Genomic DNA, 20,844 nt, shown 5'->3' with positions numbered 1-20,844 from the left:
ACTAAAATACCATAAAAATGTCAGTAAGAGTAAAAGCTAAGTGCATTCCCACAGAGGTGGGAAGGGATGGTGAAAAGTAGACAGGTCAGAAAAAGCAAGATTCAGAAAACTAAAATGGAGTGAAGAAATGAGTACTGTGAAGAAGTGCTGAGATACAAGGAATTAACATTAATTAAGGTCAGGTCAAGGACATGTTGTACTTCCATTCCCCACCAGCATAGTTGTGAGAAACTGGTGCCTGGGGGAAGAATCCAGATGGTGAGTGTGCTGAAACAGGCACCAAGGTCATGACTCATGTTGTACAGCATGCTCATTCATCCTGACTGATAATTAGGTGGTAGTCATGCCTATGTAAAGTGCTGAACAGTGTTTTCATAACAGCTGGTATATGATGTGTCATTTCACAGGTGGCTCTGCCTTTGATAGAATATGTTGTGTTAGTTACAGGGCTGGAATAGGTGGTGGCAGGAGGGTTCATAGGGCAAGTCTTGCAGGGGGGGGGGGGGGGCACAGTAGTAGGAACCATAGGATAGGGAGATGGGTTCAGAAGAAGCATAGGGTCTTACAATGATATTGCAGAGATTGGGAGGGCGATAAAAAGCTATTCTAGGTATTGTAGGCAATATCTCAGACAGAATAAATCTCATTTCAGGGCGTGAGTTTAGGATGTCATGGCCTTGTCAAAGTAGCTGATTAATACATTCTAGACCAGGATAGTACTGTGTGACAAGTGGTGTGCTCTGAATGTTTTTTATTTTTTATTTTTTGTGGTATTAGCAGTACCAGGATTGGATGTGGTGGCCCAAAACATCTGCTTTTGTACTAGGCTATTGGGATGATTAGGTCCAGTGAAGGCTGAGATGAGAGTGGCGGTGTATTGCTGTAAAGAGTCTGCATCTGAATAAATATGTTTGTCTCAAATGCCAAGGCTGTATGGGAGGGAATGTTTGACCAGAAAAGGATGGCAACTGTCAGAATAGAAGTACTGTTGTTTGTTATTAAGAATAATGTGCACAGAACTGTGTAGCTGGCCTTTGGTGTAGATGAGATCAACATCACCTTCGGTGAAGATGAGGTCAACATCACCTTCAGTGAAGATGAGGTCAAAATCAAGGAAAGTGGCATGGGATTAAGAATAGGACCATGTGAAATTAAATTGGAAGAAGGTATTTAGAGATCCCAGGAATTTTAAAAAGTCACCCTCAGCTTGAGTCCACATGGAAAGATGTCATCAATGTATCTAAACCAAACCAGGGGATGAAGGGTTATGGATCCCAGGAAAGCTTCCTTCAAGCAATGCATGAAAAGGTTGGCATAGGAAGGAGCCATTCTGGTTCCCATGGCCATACCCCTGATCTGTTTGTATGTCTGCCCCTAAAAGGTGAAGTAATTGTTGGTAAATATAAAGTTGATTAAGGAGAGCAGGAAGGATCTCATAGGTTTGAATCAGGTGGGCGTCTACTGTGGAAATGTTCAGCAGCTGAAGACCATGTATGTGGGGGATGCTGGTACAGAGGGGAGGTGGCATCAATGATGACAAGCAAGGTGTGTGATGGTAATGGGGTGGGCACAGATTTCAGATGATCTATAAAATGGTTGGTATCTTTGACATAGGAGGACGTCTTTGTTCTGTGGGTTGCAGAGCATGCTATAGAACATGACAGTAATGACATTGGCGACTGTTTCACCGCACACACTATCTGGATTTTCCCCGCAGACACCAGTTTCTCACAACTCCCAGGTGGGAGATGGTGCTACATGTCCTCAGTTCTTACCACCCATCTGTACTAATTTATGTTAATTCTTTTGGTCTCACCATTTCTACACAATAACTACTCCTTCCTACACTCCATTTTAGTTTTCTACATCTTTCATTTTCTGATCTGGTCTATTTTTCACATCCCCCTCCCTCCTCTGTAACATACAATGCACTTAGCTTTCTCAATTTTATTAACTCGTGCATGATGGTTTAGTAGTAATCTCTGTCTCGCATGTTACACTGTCATCCAGCTTTAAGCTCTCAGGTTTTCAAATCTCAATAGAACAGGGGGACAGATATAACTAAGTTTTTTTAGAAGTTTTCTGCTGCTTCTGTAAATGAGTCTTATAACCTGTAAGACAGAGCATCTTACTATAACCTTAAGTGTTCATTATTCAACATGCTTTCTTCCAAGGCTAAAATATTGAAAATTTTCCAGTTCTCTTCTAGATTCATCCAATCTTTTTTCCTTTCCTTTTTTTATGTTTTTTCTGCACTTTCTGTTTGAATCACCCACATGTTTTCATATTTTTTCTGTTCTGGAGCTGCTGTCTCTTTTCTCTCATATTTTAATATGTTATGGCTACCTGACATGATCATTCACTGCTGGAGGCAATCTATAATTTTGTATTGTAGTCTTCTTTTGAAAACCAATTTATTTGTTGAGATCATTGTGTTAACATAATTACTGGATTACTAGCTTCAGCAGTATGTTGTAATGCCATCCTCAGATACATAAAACCTGGCTGTGGTAGTTACATCATACAATGCTTACACCACTATGTCAAATGTGGACTATACAATATACATAAAAAAAGTCAAGGTATTAATGCATGCTGTGTTATTGGACCAAAAATTAAATAATAAAACTCTGATAGCTACAGTATATATTCATAACTCCTTTACAAAAGTAGACATGCAGCTTTATGACCTAACCAGGGAATGTAGAGCCTCCACTTACTGCTTTAAAATGTTATTAATACTTTACATACTTGCATGAAATTTATTGTAAGGAATGTAACTGCTTGTAACATGTGAAGACAGAAAATCATAGAAGGTACTATAACACAACCCCTGTTTGAATAGTAATGCAAACTTACTTTATTTTCAATTTCTCTTTTCTTATTCTTTGACAAAGAGCAGCATATGTATGATCTATTGCAGGACATTACAAAATTTGCAGAAAGGCTCTTACAAGCTGGAGCCAGTGTGAATGTGGCAGATCATAATGGCAGAACACCATTACATTACGCAACAAAAAGAGGAGATTCAAAGGTATAAAATTGCTTTGTATTAACCTGTGCAACATTATAATAAGTTATGGGATTCTGGATATGGATCATAATATATGTAATAAACAGTTCCCAAGTTTTCTATATACACATATATTTTACCATAAAGACTGATACACATGAACACTGCATGAAGTAGAAAGGCAGACTGAATTAAACATGGCGGCTCATCAGAGCAGTTAATATTCCAAAGACTGTAATTTGTGTGGTCGATGTGACCTATTGACACCACAAAGTAATACTTTTTAGTAAGAAGCACAAACCTAGAAAGTATAGTGTTTATAGAACCCTAAAATTTGTCTAGAAATTGTCTGGATAAATTTTGTCTGGGACATAAAGAATGGCTGCGAAAAATGTGACACTCATTAGCAATTGTTTGCACGGAGTTGTCATTTCATTGAAGCAAAAGGAAAGATTGGATATGACCAGAATAAGCAAACCATACTTTGTAAAGCTCATTCTTCTGACCTAATACTAATTATCTTTTACTTTTCATTGCTTTATGACAATAGCATCAAGTTTTACTTTCCCAAGTATTGCAAGACATGCTAATCAATGCATTTGTGTGTATGTGTGTGTGTGTGTGTGTGTGTGTGTGTGTGTGTATGTGTGTCATTGTGTTTGTAGTTATTTTTTATTTGTATTTACTAAGATTTCTAGTCAAGCTGCCTGAATAAGGGCCATTTTTGCATACTATTGTGTACCATGATTAGATTAGATTAGATTTACTTTCATTCCAATTGATCCGTAGTGAGGAGGTCCTCCAGGATGTGGAACATGTCAGATGTGTATCTTAGTCAGGAGTCAAATGATTCAGAGGTTGTATGATGACTATTATTAACTTGTTCTGTTAGTGTAAGCCAATGTACACTGTCTGGAGCCAAAAGAGCCTTACTTAGTGTGAAGCCAAAGACCTTTAGAGTTATGCTGAATAGGATATTGTAATTTCAGAAACATTTATCATGAACTGAAGAGATGGAATGGAATAATCCTAAAATTGTGTAATATTGCAAGGGGAGTATCTGACTCAATACTTTGTCCTCTGCTTTGAGACTTGCCTTTTCTGTCACCAAAAATGTATCATAGCAAATGGCCTTATACAGGAATATAAAAAGATATAGGAGTTCAAAGAACCATGAATCCACTTAGATATTGGAAATACCAATAATAATCAGCTGTGAAGCAGAAGACAACCAACTAAAATGGAACAGGTAACAAGAAAGCTTTCATCTCAGCACTGCTTGGCATTGATAATGGTCTGCACCATTTTAGGAAAATGTCACCCACTATCCTTTGGAATTCAACTTCTCATGCAAGATATGTTGCATGCCGAATAGAATCAGAGTCCTCTATGTCAAGTGTGGTGCTCAGAAAAGTAGCAAGCTAGCATCACCTCAGTATGACTGGAGAAAGTCATACCATCAGACATATTACAGAAGAGTACTCCATCAGATATTATATTGGTAACTCAGGTGGCATCCTGGTTGCATCTCCTAAGGCTATACATTATGGTGATTAATTAGGTATTACTTTGAAGTTGCCAATTCATAATCTTAATGCTGTACTTTTTGTTTGTTGTTGTTGTGGTCTTCAGTCCTGAGATTGGTTTGATGCTACCCTATCCTGTGCAAGCTTCTTCATCTCCCAGTACTTACTGCAACCCACATCCTTCTGAATCTGCTTAGTGTATTCATCTCTTGGTCTCCCTCTACGATTTTTACCCTCCATGCTGCCCTCCAATGCTAAATTTGTGATCCCTTGATGCCTCAGAACATGTCCTACTAACCGGTCCCTTCTTTTTGTTAAGCTGTGCCACATACTCCTCTTCTCCCCAATTCTATTCAATACTTCATCATTAGTTATGTGATCTACCCATCTAATCTTCAGCATTCTTCTGTAGCACCACATTTCAAAAGCTTCTATTCTCTTCTTGTCCAAACTATTTATCGTCCCATGTTTCACTTCCATACATGGCTACACTCCATATAAATACTTTCAGAAACGACTTCCTGACACTTAAATCTATACTCGATGTTCACAAATTTCTCTTCTTCAGAAACGCTTTCCTTGCCATTGCCAGTCTACATTTTATATCTTCTCTACTTCGACCATCATCAGTTATTTTGCTCCCCAAATAGCAAAACTCCTTTAGTACTTTAATAGTCTCATTTCCTAATCTAATACCCTCAGCATCACCCGACTTAATTCGACTACATTCCATTATCCTCATTTTGCTTTTGTTGATGTTCATTTTATATCCTCCTTTCAAGACATTGTCCATTCCGTTCAACTGCTCTTCCAAGTCCTTTGCTGTCTCTGATAGAATTACAATGTCATCGGCGAACCTCAAAGATTTTATTTCTTCTCCATAGATTTTAATACCTACTCCGAATTTTTCTTTTGTTTCCTTTACTGCTTGCTTAATATACAGATTGAATAACATCGGGGAGAGGCTACAACCCTGTCTCACTCCCTTCCCAACCACTGCTTCCCTTTCATGCCCCTCGACTCTTATAACTGCCATCTGGTTTCTGTACAAATTGTAAATAGCCTTTCGCTCCCTGTATTTTACCCCTGCCACCTTTAGAATTTGAAAGAGAGTATTCCAGTCAACATTTTCAAAAGCTTTCTCTAAGTTTACAAATGCTAGAAACATAGGTTTGCCTTTCCTTAATCTTTCCCTAAGATAAGTCGTAAGGTCAGTACTGCCTCACGTGTTCCAATATTTCTACGGAATCCAAACTGATCTTCCCTGAGGTCGGCTTCTACCAGTTTTTCCATTCGTCTGTAAAGAATTTGCGTTAGTATTTTGCAGCTGTGACTTATTAAACTGATAGTTCGGTAATTTTCACATCTGTCAACACCTGCTTTTTTTGGGGTTGGAATTACCATATTCTTCTTCAAGTCTGAGGTTATTTCGCCTGTCTCATACATCTTGCTCACCAGATGGTAGAGTTTTCTCAGGACTGGCTCTCCCAAGGCCATCAGTAGTTCTAATGGAACGTTGTCTACTCCCGGGGCCTTGTTTTGACTCAGGTCTTTCAGTGCTCTGTCAAACTCTTCACGCAGTATCGTATCTCCCGTTTCATCTTCATCTTTTTGTTACCGATCTGAATGTTATATTGAAGGATTAGAAAATCATTTGTGTTTTTCTTATTTTTCTCTTTTCTCAGATTTGTTTTCTTGTCATTGTACTGTATACGTCATAAGTTTATTCACTAGATGTAGATGAAAATGCACACAATAAGTAAAATGTTTAGTAACTGGTGCACATTTTGCACCAGACTTTATAACATTATGACTTACTACTGGCCATCCAGAAATGACTAACTGCATACTTCTTCTTCCAGCATGTGAAAATTTTACTCAGTGCTGGAGCCAATGTTCATGCGGTGGATGTGAATGGTGCAACTCCACTCCTCATAACTGATAAACGTCACTTTACACAGGTACTGCATTGTCTTTATTGGTCTGTGGTAGTAAACACTGCATCTAAATTGCTGTTGTTAAGAGGTGCTGTGAAAATTGTCTAGTTAATGAATTGGGAAGTAACTGTCAAAGGTTTCCCCTTACAACATTGTGACATTAACTTAATAATTATTTTCTTTTCAGTCCTCTGTACACAAATATATCTTCTCATAATTTTTCTCTTTCTCTCTGAGCAAATTTCTCTTAGAAGAGAAAGTTATATGTTCTATACAGATTTAGTGTTTCTAATTAATCTAATTTTGTCCAGTTTTCCAGACCTGGAAAAACAGTGTGGACATGAAGATGACAATGTGAACTGCAATAAATCACATTCTTTAGCTTATTAAACAGTGAAGTTTGAAAACATTTACACTTAATTCCATTGCTATTTCAGGACCAACAACTTGCTGGGAGGTCAACAAAAGTTACTCCTCAACATGAATTATTTTGTATGGATATTGATTTATTTATTTATTTAGCATCCAATAGATCACACGTGTGATATAGGATTTGATTACACGTAACACATAACAACACATACACATAATAGTTTGACAAACATATACAAACAGCAAACAAATTACATACACATAGTACATAAGTAGTGTACAAGACTTATTACCCAAAAAACAAAAGTACGTGCTGATGATAAACAATTTTAGATCATGAACTATGCCTTATACACAAAACGTATTACGGATATACACAAAATGTATTACGGATATTTAACAGATTATTCCTAAGTATCATAATTACAAAGTTGAAAACATCATTAAATTAGTCTGAATTTTTAAAAAATAAGTAGGCTACAGGTTTCAATCCACAGTCTGTGACAGGTATTCATTTACACTGTAGTAGCATTTTTCCGTCAAGTATTTTTTTACTTCATGCTTGAAATTATTTCTGCCTTTCAATTCTTTAATTTGAGATGGAAGTGCATTTAAAAGCTTTATTCCTAAGTGGCTAACATGTTTCTGACTTCTAGTTTTTGCTACATAGGGAATGTGGAAGTCTTTACAATGCCTTGTATTGTGATCATGGTAGCTTGAGTTGGTTTGGAGATCGCAGTTATTTTTACTTATCATTTCCAGGTATTTAAAAATATATATTGATGATATTGTAAGTATCTTTAGCTGTCTGAATATGGGTCTACAGTGAGTTTGTGGTGGGCTGTGTGTCATGATACGAATAGCTCTTTTTTGCATAATAAAAATGTCATTTAGTCTTGACCTGGTTTTTCCCCAAAAACTTATGCCATAGCTTGCAACTGATTGGAAATAACTGAAATACACTGCTCTAATACATTCTTTGCTGCATACCTTGGATATTATTCTTAAGGCAAACCATGCTGAGCTAAGTTTCTGAGTAAGATATACACTGTGTTCATTCCAGTTTAAATCTTGGTCAATTCGCATTCCCAGAAACTTTGTGGTGCACACTTTTTCTATTTGTTTGCTATCCAGCATAAGGCACATATTTTCTCCTTGACACTTGCTTCCATACTGTATAAAGTTTGTTTTCTTTGTATTTAATGTCAGCTTATTTGAATAAAACCATGACTGTATGTATGAGAGCATTTTCTCTGCTGTAGTACACAGTGATTCTTTTATATCACTAATTATGATACTCGTGTCATCTGCAAATAGTAGAATTTTGGCTGAGCTGTCTGGAGCCTGTATATCATCGATATAAATTAGAAATAACAATGGGCCCAGAATGCTGCCCTGTGGAACACCTATTTCGATTTGTTTTGGTTGAGATATGAGTTTAAAATTGTGAAGATTGTTGGATGACCTCAGCTCAACAACTTGTGACCTGTTTTGCAGATAAGATTCAAACCATTTTTTAGCAGTACCCCTGATGCCTGTTGCTTCAAGTTTCTCTAGTAATATTACATGGTTCACAGTATCGAAGGCTTTGGATAAATCTAGATTAATTCCATCAACCTGTTTATTTGACTCCAAATTTCTTACTCCAAATTTCTTACTGTTGTGTAGTCCAATATGGCTGTTTCTGTACTGTGCCCTGCTCAAAAGCCATGTTGACTGTTATTTATTAGTTTATGTTTTTCTAGATATTTTGTAACCCTGGTTTTCATTAATTCCTCAAGTATTTTGGAGAAGGCCGGGAGGAGAGATATAGGTCGGTAATTTTCTATTTTATGTCTGTCACCATTTTTATATAGAGGTATCACTTTAGAGATTTTAAGTTTGTCCGGAAATATCCCTTCACTAAGGGACAAGTTTGCTATGTGCACTATAGGTTTGACAACACATGGAGCAATTTTCTTAATTATTGATACAGATACATCATCCAACCCAGAGGACATTTTGGATTTCAAGCATTTAATGACTTTTAGAACTTCATGCTCATCTGTTGGGATTGCCATCATGCTGGTATTTACCATTGGAGTTGTCACTGTTGGTTGTTGCTTAAATTTACTACTTAAAGTAAGGGGAATATTTACAAAATAATTGTTTACATAGTTTGCCATGGCATCTTTTTCTATGGGAATATTTTCATTATTTTTAAGATTGATTTCCTGTTCTTTAGTTTGACCCCCAGTTTCTTTTTTTACCATTTTCCACATCATTCTGGACTTGTTACTAGCCTGTCTTATTAATCTATCATTACTTAATAATTTTGCTTTTGCTATTACTTTGCGGTAAGTCTTTTTGTATATCCTCACATACTCAACAAACTGCTGATCATGACATGTGTCTTAGTAATTTCATGGTTTCACTTGACTTTTTAATTCCGGGTGTAATCCAGGTCCCTTTGGATCCAGATGATCTATAACTCAAAAGCTTTTTTGGGAAACACATTTCAAAGTATGTCATAAAAGTGGAAGCAAATATATTGCAAGCATCATTTGTGTTTGTTTGTGCCAGGACCTCTGACCAAACTGCATTTTTTTAATTATTTTTGAACTGATTACAATTTTCATTGGAGAAAAATCGTTTGTATTCCTTTTTATTTTCCTCCTCCTTGGGAGTTGCAGTGAGATTAAAGGTTAGTGCATTATGATATGATAATCCTATATTCACATTTGTAACTGCAACTTCATGTGTGTCCACATTTGAGAAGATGTTATCTATTAGGCTTTCACTGGAATCTGTTGTTCTAGTTGGAGCTGATATGTGGGGAAACATGTTGAAGCTTTTTAGTAGGTCTAAAAACTTGTTTTTTACTGGACTCTGGACCAATAGATTAATATTAAAGTCACCACAAAGAATTATGGTAGAGTTCTCATTTGAGAAAATGTTGAGCATTTCTTCCAAATTCTTCAGTATCTCCAGATGGTGACCTGTAAATTGCTGCAACAATTGTTTTCTTCTTTAAACTATATAACTGAATGCTATGAAGAATGTTTTGTAAGATTTTATGCTCCATAATCACAGTCATGTCCAGCATTTGGGCTATTACCTGTACATTGCATGTTTGCACACCACCATTCCACCCCTCCTGCAGTGCTGTAGCCACATATTCAACAGATGTAAGATCAACTGCTTTCCTCCCACTGCCAAACTGCACTTCAAAAGAACCTGTCTTTTCATATTTTGTAATTGTTTTGTCCAGATCCATAGGAGACATTGGACCAATGTCTTTTTTCATACCCTCGAGTGTCTGGAACTTCTCAGGGCTACTGGTGCACATTCACCATTCTTGCAAAAGAGCTTTACCAGCATAACATGATCATTAATGGAGACAGTCATGTTGGGCATCTTGGATACAAACTCAGGAACAACTATGTGCTGTGTGTCTGTTCGTGTGCATATTCTGATGCTTACAGTGCCATATATTGGTCAAATTTTTGATAATTTTTTTCCCATGATGTTTCCCCCTGCATCAATAAAACTCTGTTCAAATTTGACGTTATTCTGAGCAGTGTACCTCTTTGCACAACATTTCGAAACTTGAATTTTATTTATGCACACCCTGTATATAATGAAGTTTAAAAATTAAATATCTTGATAATGCCTTAAGCAATTTTTACAATCAAAATATCTATGGATAGGTATCTGTGAGTCCTATTGAACTGTAATAGTAGATTTTTTTTATAAATATCTATTTTGAATAACATCCATGCCTAAAAACCTAAATTTTCACAAGTATAAGATATAAAATATTGAAAGTAATGGCTGCATAGCTACATAAACTTAGTTAGGGATCTACTTATTTTTAACTGTTTATATTTATTGGTAACACAACAATGCTAAGTAGCATTTACATTAACAAAGTCATTATTTATGAACAAACTGTCTAAGTCAGAGGAAAACTTAGAACAGCACTAGAAAACTGAGCAAATTTATGTGAAAGTTCATATATAATATATATTATAACATTATCTTTATAGTTTTAAGTGTATATTGAAAATCAGAAATGTGTGTGCTTGACTCATTGGGTTTAAATAGTGGTGCCCATTTTGGCATGGGGCTTACTCTTTAGTAGTCAGTCGGGGTTGAGAGTTGGAACAGAAAGTATGTATGTGCAGTAGTAAGTTGCCACATAAGCAAAGCAGAATATTTTTAAGTATTTGTTTGTGGATTTGTGGTATTTGTGTGTATTGATAGAAAACACTCTGAAATATTTTCAACCTTGTGACAGCAGATTTCCTGTCAAGCGAACTGGTTACATTGTGGCATTGTGATATTCATGCAAGTTGGGTTAGGTGATCTAGCCTGAAGTTTAAAAACTTTTCTGCAGTTGATTTAGAGAGTGTTCTGCAGTCAGAATTTAGTTAGTTAGCAACTGTGGAACTTAAGTTAAGACTTATCCTAAAGGAACTTATTTAGTTTCATTTGTTTTTTGGATCTTTATATGAACATAACATATTGTTACATTTCATTTAATCCCTCATGCAGACAGTCATTTTAACTGTGATAAGTGTTACTTTATTTGAAATAAACTCTGTTTTGTTGAAATTTGAAATTCTGTGAGTAGTGAACATTCTTGCCTTCATTTATTTGACCTTGTGACTGAATTCTTTCTGGTCAAATGTGACAGATGAGTTGGCCACTAGACTGCAGCTAACACTTAAAAAATCCAAACAGACATTTTGAAGGTCCTATAAACAGTGGCTTCTCAATTAAAATTTATTATTCATCCAGTTGCACATAGAGGCTCATGAACTACTTGCAACAAAATTTAGCTTGTCCATTCATTAATTATTTATCTGTCCAGTCATATGTTTTGGTCTCATCAGGAATAACAACGCTTATCAATGAATATTCATTTTGTGTACATAGACACATAGTGCAGGGTGTTTCCTGACAGCTGACCTTCTTTTGGTGTTGCTGTGCCATAAATTTCTTTTGTCTAGTTCAGTTCAGAATGTTTCATTAGTTGTTTAATCTATCTACCTGACTTTCAGCATTCTTCTTCAGTATTAAATTTCAAAAGCTTCAACATTATGTAAAGGATACATTGTTACTCTTTATGTAGAGGAGCATGAGTAGCAATCCATCCTTTTTATAATATTGTCATTATTTTATCCTGGATTTTCCATTGTTTGATTTCAAAAGCTTCTATACGCTTCTTGTTTTTACTGTGTACAATCAATATTTCATTTCCATACAAGACTACATTCCTGTGAAACACTTCCAGAAAAGTCTTCTTGATACTTTAAGTTTATATTAGATGTTATAGTATTTGTAAGAGTGCACGTTCTTACTTTTGTCATCATCAGTTATTTCACTCCCCAAATAGTAAAACTCAACTACAACTTTCAATGTTCCATTTCCTAATCTAATTCTCTCCAAATTATTTGCCACAATTCAGCTACCTTTCATTACCTTTGATTTACTCTGCTAATGTTCATCTTGTAACCTATTTTCAGTACACTATCTATACCATTTAATTGAAGTTTCATGTTCCTTGCTGTCTCTGACAGACACACAATGTCACTGGTGAAGTTTAAAGTTTTTTTTGCTCTCTCTGAACTTTAATTCCTTTTCTAAATTTCTGATTTGTTTCTTTTACTGCTTGTCTAATACACGGTTTGAGTAACACTTCTTCTCAGTTAACTGCCTGCCTTTCATGCCTTTCAGTTCTTATGACTGTTGTCTGCCTTCTGTATGATTTGTAACTTTCATTTCACTGTATTTTATTCTTCCTTCCTTCAGAATTTCAATCAGTGGTTCCCAACAGTGTTGGATTATGGACCTAAATTCTAGAGAAGCCAGGAAATACATTGGTCAATCTCTTTTCCTTCCCTTTTAATGTACACATACCTAGCATTCAAAATGACCATTACTACTACTACTACTACTACTATCACTACTAAGGTGACGATGACAGTGGCAATGACTACCACTACAACTATTACTGGTAATAATAATAATAATAATAATAATAATAATAACAGCAACACTTGTATTAGAAACATACTAGTAAAGTGGGTGTTTCAGCATTGTTACTTGAAAACAAGTTAACTCAATTTATTTATTTATTTATTTATTCTTTACCCATGGACTCCACCTGAGAATCCAGCTGAGAATATTGGGTGTGTCATACAATAGGCTATTAACATCAAACTTGATTTCATTACTTATAAATGAAACAAATAATTAAACAGAAACAGTCCATAATCATACAAAGGTATTACATGTTTCACATTATATGTACACACACATCCAAACAACATACAGAAATGATAATTTTTAAAGGTACATTTCAGAAATGATATAACATATTTAAACACCATCTTAGTAGTCACTCAAACTCTATATACACTTCTCTGTGAGATATAGTTTCAAATGATTTTTAAAACATTTTAGGTCTGTTTCTTTTTTAATGATTTTGGGGAGTTTATTAAAAAACCTTTTGCGTGCTTCTTCTGGGGCAGTCATAGACAGTTTTAGATTTCTGTTTATCATGTAGTAATTTTCATTTCCTCTTGTACTGTGTTTGTGTACATCTTTATTTAGGAGGTGTTCATCACTTGACCTTACCGCCATTATGCTTTGGTATATGTACAGTGAATATACTGTCATAATACTGCAGTGTACAAAAGCTTGCCTACAGGTCTGTCTTGGTGGTATTTTTGCAATGCATCTCACTGCCCTTTTCTGAATTGTGAATATTCTTTTTAGGTAGCCAGCTTGTGCACTTCCCCATATATGAACTGAATAAGACAAATGTGGGAAGACAAGTCCATGATACATTGATCTGACGACTTTATCATCCACAGTCTTAGCTGTTTTATGCATGACGAAGATCTGTTCATTTATCTTTTTACACAGTGCATCTATGTGCTCCCCCCATGCCAAAGGTTTATCTGTTATAGTTCCTAGAAAATTTGTGCTGGTTACTTCTTTAATAGTCTTTCCATTTATACTAACATTTATATTATAATTTTCACTATGCTTGGTCTGAAATACTACATTCATTGTTTTAGACTGATTCATAAACAGGTGTTTTGTGTTAAATATTTATTTGCATTTTCGATAGTCAGGAGTGCTTCCTTCTCAAGCTCCTCCTTTGTGTCAGCTGTGCAAATGATTGTTGTGTCATCAGCATACATTATAAGTTTGTGATTTATATAGCTAGGGAAGTCATTTACGTAGAGTATAAATAGTATTGGCCCAAGCACAGACCTCTGCGGCACACTGTGTTTAACTGTTTGTAATTCTGATCTGTAGTTTGTTGTATTTCCCCCACTAGTATGTCTGATTTCTGTGCATTGTTTCCTATTTGTAATGTATGATTTAAGTATGTCATAGCATTTTCCTCTAATTCCATACTGATATAATTTCATCATTAATTTTGAGTGGTTCACACAATCAAGTGCCTTAGATAGGTCCATAAAAATCCCACAAGTCTTTTGTTGCCTATCAAGTAAATTAAGAATGTGCTCAGTTATACCTGTTGATGCTGTTTTTGTTGACTTACCTTCTCTGAAACCATGTTGTGGTGAATGCAGTATACTGATCTTTGTTATAAAACTTACAATTCTATTCTTTATTATCATTTCATAGATTTTAGCAAATGTTGAGATCAATGATATTGGCCTGTAATTTCCTAATTCATCCCTGTTCCCTTTCTTAAATATTGGCTTCACTTTACTTACTTTCAGTGAATCTGGAAATATACGTTCTTCTATCGCAGCATTCAGCATGTATGTCAATGGTTTTAATATACATTCTCTGCATTCCTTTATGAGATGTGATGTGACACCATCCAAGCCAGATGAATGTTTAATTTTAAGTTGTTTTATTAGGTTTGACACTTCTGCATGTGTTGTAGGTATGAAAACCATAGTATGATTTGTATGTGGGGGGGTTTAACAATTTACTTACTGCATTTGTTTTATTTTGACTTATTAATTCGTCTGCTACAGTAATATAATATCTGTTAAAAGTATTGGCTACTTCTAGAGGGTTCGTGTTGCTTTTCCCACTCATCAGTGGGCAGATGTCCTCTGGCCGATTTGTTACTTTTCCTCTCTCTTCATTAATGAATGACCATAAACCTTTTGAGTAGTTCTTTCCCTTATCTATAGACATCCTGATGAATGATGCTTTAGTTTCTCTGATAAAACTACAGTACTCTTTCTTTTTTATTTTATACAGTGTGTTGTAGGCCTCAGTATTTTTTTGTTTGGAGAGGTCATAACACAATCTCAGATTATTTCTGGCATGGATTACTTCTTCAGTCACCCAGATTTTCTTTTTTTGTTGCTGTTTGACAAGCCTTTTACTAACAGGACATGTAACATCATAATAATAATTGAATGAAGCAAAAAACTGGTTCCATCTGGTGTTTGCATCTTTAGCTGCATATATTGTTTCCCATTTTTCTGCCTCGAATCTAAGCTGCACCTGAGATTTGAGACTCGAAATTCAAGGGGAGAGAAAAGTTTTAGGCCGCACCTCCAAATCGAAACAAAGTTGGTCCATTGTAATATGAGACACAATTTAGGTCGAATGATTGACTATACAGCTACAGTAGTTTGGTTCTAGTCGTAAGCTTAGCAGTTAAGCTTTACCAGGTAGCCATTGCTATGCGTCAGGCGCTCCGTCCGTATTTATACGGGTACCCTTCCTTTTTCACGTGCTTCGTCTCGTTTGAATCAATTGCTTATTTTGCTTTGATCTGATAAGTGTCGTATTCTTTGTTATAGGTGTTTACATCACTCTAAGCGAAAATGCATTACTGCACTGTGTCATGCATTGTTTGTCGCATTCTGATAGTGCGTGTTTACAGCCTGTCGCCGCTCACGGCATGGCTTGCTTTTGTGCGCGCTACCGCCTTACAATTAAAAAAAAAAAAAAGAGAGAGGAATCGTCTCATTAGCGAAACAATGGCAAGAGACTGCTATTTGTTGTTACTTGCACTGCTGCTTTATTTGATAATGATCAACAAGAACCATATAATAGACTGCGTATGATAGAAGATGTTCTGAACGAGAGTGTAGCTAAAATTTTTCTCCATTTGAAAATCTTTGCAGGCGCCTCTTTAGTACATACATTCTGCACAGAAATTAGAGTCATCGTAGATTTAAAAATCTAGTCAGTTGCCGTGCTTCATTTCTGACTGTATCACTATTAGATATAAGAGTAATACGAATATAAACATGACACGATACCTACGAGTATATTCTTCCGCGTTTGCTGTTGTCTCACTCTAGTTTCATAGTTTATTAGGCAGGCACGATTTAAATGAGACAGCAGCAAACATGAAAGAATACATGGCAAAATGTTTATACTCATATTATTCATATGGTGAAGAGAATACTGCATGTGATTCACAATTCATCAAGTTCCTATTAGCAACCATCTCTTCTCACAGGTAGGAAAAAATTCAGAACGTAGAGTTGGCCATATTGATGAACATCCCAAACAGTCTTGCCAGTCAGATTTTTGTAGTACATTGAAATGCTGCTACATTCGAAGTTGAACAAACAATACAGAATTTGTATTTACTTCATCGGATAATGTATGAAAATGCAGTGGTCGAAACTCGGTGCGGAGAAAAAAGCTCGTCTTCCACTTTTTTTTAAAAAAAATTTATTTACTGACACAGAGGTTTTGGCACCAGAATTTGTCTTTGTGCCTACAAAGCATGCCTGTGTAGCGCTACATATATTCGACGGCATAAGTTAGTTGTGGCGGCACCTACCAACATTTTTCAGAACTTCCGCTTGCTTTTCACTCGATTCTAAGCCGCAGGAGGTTTTTTGGATTACAAAAACCGGAAAAAAAGTGTGGCTTAGATTCGAGTAAATACGGTATGTTTTTGAGAGGTGTTGGATTATATCTTCCAGCTGTTCAAAGAAGGTTTTAATTATACCATTTGGTGATCGATACAAACCTAATGCACAACATAAATTACCAGCAATTTTAGTTTCCAGTGCTGTAGCTTCAAAGCTCAATTCTATAGCATATTTTGTTATATTTATGGCTTTAGTTGATTTATAGTTAGAAAAAATGGCAACCCCACCACCTTTATAGGAAGTTCTGCAAAAACTGGCTACTTTCACATAATTCTTCAAGTTGTACATTCCTATGTGATTTTCTTTTAGCCCATGTTCTGTAACTACTAGAATGTTTGGCCTATACTCCTGTAATATTACCTCTAGTTCCTCTGTTTTATTGTTTATGTATTGAACATTTTGGTGAAGTATTCTAACAGTTGGCTTTAAATGTAATAGTTCCCCTACCTGTAATATACTAAGCACTTCACTTGCTCCCTTTGCTTCTGGTACTATGCAGTGATTTTTTTCAGTTTGTGTCATTAAACCTGGATCGTATCTTTGTCCGGTGTTTATATTCCTCTCACTATTGTCACACTGGTATTTAATATGGACAGCTTTACTTACATCTTTTTCCATGTTCTCTTTCTGCTTACTCGGTACCATAAAAAATCCTCACTTAGTGTAGCAGGTCTCCTAGTTCTCAGGCATCTGTCTTGATTGGAAGCTGCTTCTGCTGTTGATCTCCCAGGCCTCAGGTACCTCTTCTGTGTGGTTGCTGTTGCTGGTGGCTCCTGTGCTCCCCGACTTGGTGACTGCCCTTCTTTGTTAGCTGCTGCGGCTAATGACCCTTGTATGTTTTCCTCACATGCATTTTCATTGCCTTGAGGTAGTATTATAGGGTCTGTTGTTCTGGATGCTGTTGCTGATGACGACAGCTCTGCTGATGATTGTGGTGATTCTGCTGCTATTGGTTTATCTGACACTGCTTGCTTCTTCCCAAATCTTTTGATGGTATCATCATGCTATGTGTCTTGGGTTTCAAGTATTCGCATTACTGGTTTTTCAGTTGTGGTACAAGCAAGAAACTTCCTATCAGGTAAATCACTTGTTTCAGGAATGGTAGCAATTACACTAAATAATATGAAAGCTTCTGGGAGAATTTGGTCCATTTCATTCTCAATTATTTTTGATGACCTCTCCCAAACTGATGGAGTGAAATATTTCTTTATACTGGGAAGAAAATACATTCTTCAGTTCTACATGCAAATGTGAGTGACTGAAGGACACTCTATGCATTTGAAATAATGATCTGCACTGTCTACAGAGTTTATCATAATGCAAGAGTCTTATTTCCGATTGAATTACAATATTATCCAATACCTTGAAGTACATCATTAGTATTTTGACATCAATGGATTACCAATGTATTCATCCATCATTTCAGCTCTATTCATGGAAACTTTAGCTTGCGAATTAGTAGCGAGTTTTGAGGAATTTATAAAATTGACCAATTTATCTTCAGTTCCTAAGTTTCTCATATAAGCTATGCACTCTGAGACAGTATTTTTGCAAAACTGTGCAGCACTGGTCTTTTTTCTGAAGAATGTTGAAAAGCAGTTCAGTGTTTAAAAATATGCTTTAGAAAACACAGAGAAGAAAAATGAAATCAGTCTATGAGGCTATTTTTGAAACCAAATTCTTCTCTTGTAGTCATTGCTCTAGAAACTGGACTGTTAATGATTTTATTTAAAACCTCAATTAGCCCTGGATGGTTTTCGTGAATGGCAGACATTGTTCTGATGTTACAGTTCCACCTTGTTTCCCTGTTCGAACGAGTGTGTTGACCAACAATAACGTCCAGAATTGCTGTGCTTTTGGAAGAGTAGAGGAAGAAAGCAGGAATACCATGAATGGTGGAGAAAAAATCCTTAACAGTGTTACACAAGAACAACTCTGTTGCAAAACTAAATTCAAACAATGTGCAAAAATGTGAGTAAAAAGAGCTTTCGGGGAGGGGGCAAATCTTCGCTCTGTCACCAGAAAGTAAGAATGATCATATGTTTGGGCTACCAGTTTGTTCTTCATATCACAATTCTGCAACTCGTCACTCTAGTAAAAAGAGCTTTCGGGGAGGGGGGCAAATCTTCGCTCTGTCACCAGAAAGTAAGAATGATCATATGTTTGGGCTACCAGTTTGTTCTTCATATCACAATTCTGCAACTCGTCACTCTGTACAGTGAATAAAGCAGCAGCAGTTCTAGCTTGGGTAACATCATGAAAACCAAAAAATTTTCTTGAATGTCACCAATGGAGTCCACTAGTCTCACAACAATAATGCATTGCGACTTGTCTGAAATTTCTGTTGCTTCATGCACAGTGCAGACATAAAATGATATTCTATCCAAACCTGAATGTATATATCCACAAATCTATTTATTTATACTTTCAATCAGTTCTTTTTGTATAGGTTTTGAAAGTTGCTGGAAATCACACATTTGCTTCCAGCGTGCTATCAAATCTTTGTTTCTGTATAGCACAAGTTTAAAAACTGCTCTGAAATTTCTGGTATTCAGGCAATCCTCTTTCTCTCTGAAAGCTAGCTCTTGCTTCCACAAAAGACTGTGAAGTCACTTAGAATTTTCATGATGTCTCTGTTAGCTTTCACTTTACTGTTGTGTCTGATTTTTATCAGTTTGTGATGTTCATTAAGCAGCTCTGATATACTAAACACTTGTTTGGATAGTTCCTTATGGGAAATAAAACTTCTTAGATGATCTTTAGAAAAAGCATGCCATGCTAAACCTCTAGACAGAGTTTTCACATTGTCAAAGGGGCAGCACATAACAACTTGTGCTACTCATACCATGAACTTTGTAATAAAAATGTTTTAAACTTATCTTTGTGAATGTAATGCTGGGGTTGGATGTCTTTTCTTCAAAATTTAATGTAACCCAGTTTCACATTTCCTTGGAAATGAAAGCTCTTGAAAGGAAGTAATGATTTCTTCACTTGAATGTGTTACATCAGGACTTGTACAAGGCTGGGCTTCATCCATGTTCACTGCACATACCACAATGAATGTAAGAGAAACCCAGTGAGGCAGAATCACAGCTACTGGCCTCTCACATGGCAGACGTCCACAGTGTGACAGCTACAACAACCTGTACCCCCTCATCCACTCCTAGTAGTGAAGTCATGGTTACCATGGTGACTGAGTACTAACTGGTGGCCTGGAATGTGCCTAGCCTCCATAGAACATGCTTCAGCCTTCATCTGCCTTGGTTTAAGCTTTCAAACTTTCACTTGCAGTCTGGTACGGTAGTTTGGAATGAATAATACAAGCTAACGTCTTTCACGCTTGCTGACAAAAGCACGTTAAGGTCTATTTTAAGAACCATTTTTGCTGCTACTACTTCAACACAGAAAAGTGAGATGGCCTGGCCTCTGATCAGCTGCCACTGCTTTGTCACTTTCCTCCAAACACAAGTATCTTCCCATACATGTATATTACCTGCTCCTGGCTTAATAAAGTTCGATGCCAAAATGTGATTATCATCAGTCACATCTTGCAGCAGAGACAAAAGTAGCTACCATCATCTGAAGATGTGAAACAGTTGCGCTGATGAAATATTGTGGAAGTTGCACTACATGATCTGGTGGAAAACCCAAGATGTGTCTTTTCAACAGGTCTGTCTGTGTCCAAATACCAGAGTTATTTATGTATTTGACCCATGATACAGTTCTAAATCAACCAGCAATCAGTTAATAAATAATCTTTAAATAAATCAAATGAAATTTTTGAGGTTTTATCTAAAAATGTTGAGTAGGAGGTGGTGAGGATATCAGCTTAAGAAGGCACTGGATAGCCAATATCTACCTATATGCTGTCTGTGACATCTCGTTCAATGTTGGTGATGTTTACACCATGGTCAAGATCTTCTCCTTTATGCACTTGCAACAGGAAGTCATTGCATAAGCAGACAATGATAAAGTTTTATATTAGGTCTGTAGAACAGCAAGGTTACTGTTGCCTTTGTGAGTACCTGTAATAGCATTTCATTTGCCACCGGAAATGTGAACCAAGCATGTAAAACTTTAGCTAGTTAGTTAGCATCTAACAATGTTTT

The 20,844-nt window shown here is 36.2% G+C and overlaps 1 protein-coding gene across 1 annotated transcript in view; it reads left to right on the top strand.

Moving 5' to 3' along the window:
* The window catches only part of LOC124776613 (serine/threonine-protein phosphatase 6 regulatory ankyrin repeat subunit B-like), a 379,233-nt gene that overhangs the window by 229,985 nt on the left and 128,404 nt on the right, over positions 1-20,844 (top strand). The window contains exons 12-13 of the mRNA XM_047251691.1: positions 2,924-3,034; positions 6,402-6,500. Of these exons, the coding sequence (XP_047107647.1) occupies positions 2,924-3,034; positions 6,402-6,500 (210 nt within the window). The remainder of the gene's footprint in view (positions 1-2,923; positions 3,035-6,401; positions 6,501-20,844) is intronic.

The sequence above is a fragment of the Schistocerca piceifrons genome, chromosome 1 (genome assembly GCF_021461385.2).
Source record: "Schistocerca piceifrons isolate TAMUIC-IGC-003096 chromosome 1, iqSchPice1.1, whole genome shotgun sequence".
Lineage (NCBI taxonomy): Eukaryota > Metazoa > Arthropoda > Insecta > Orthoptera > Acrididae > Schistocerca > Schistocerca piceifrons.
The sequence above is the reverse complement of the archived record's forward strand: the minus strand, read 5'-3'. Positions and strand labels throughout refer to the sequence as shown.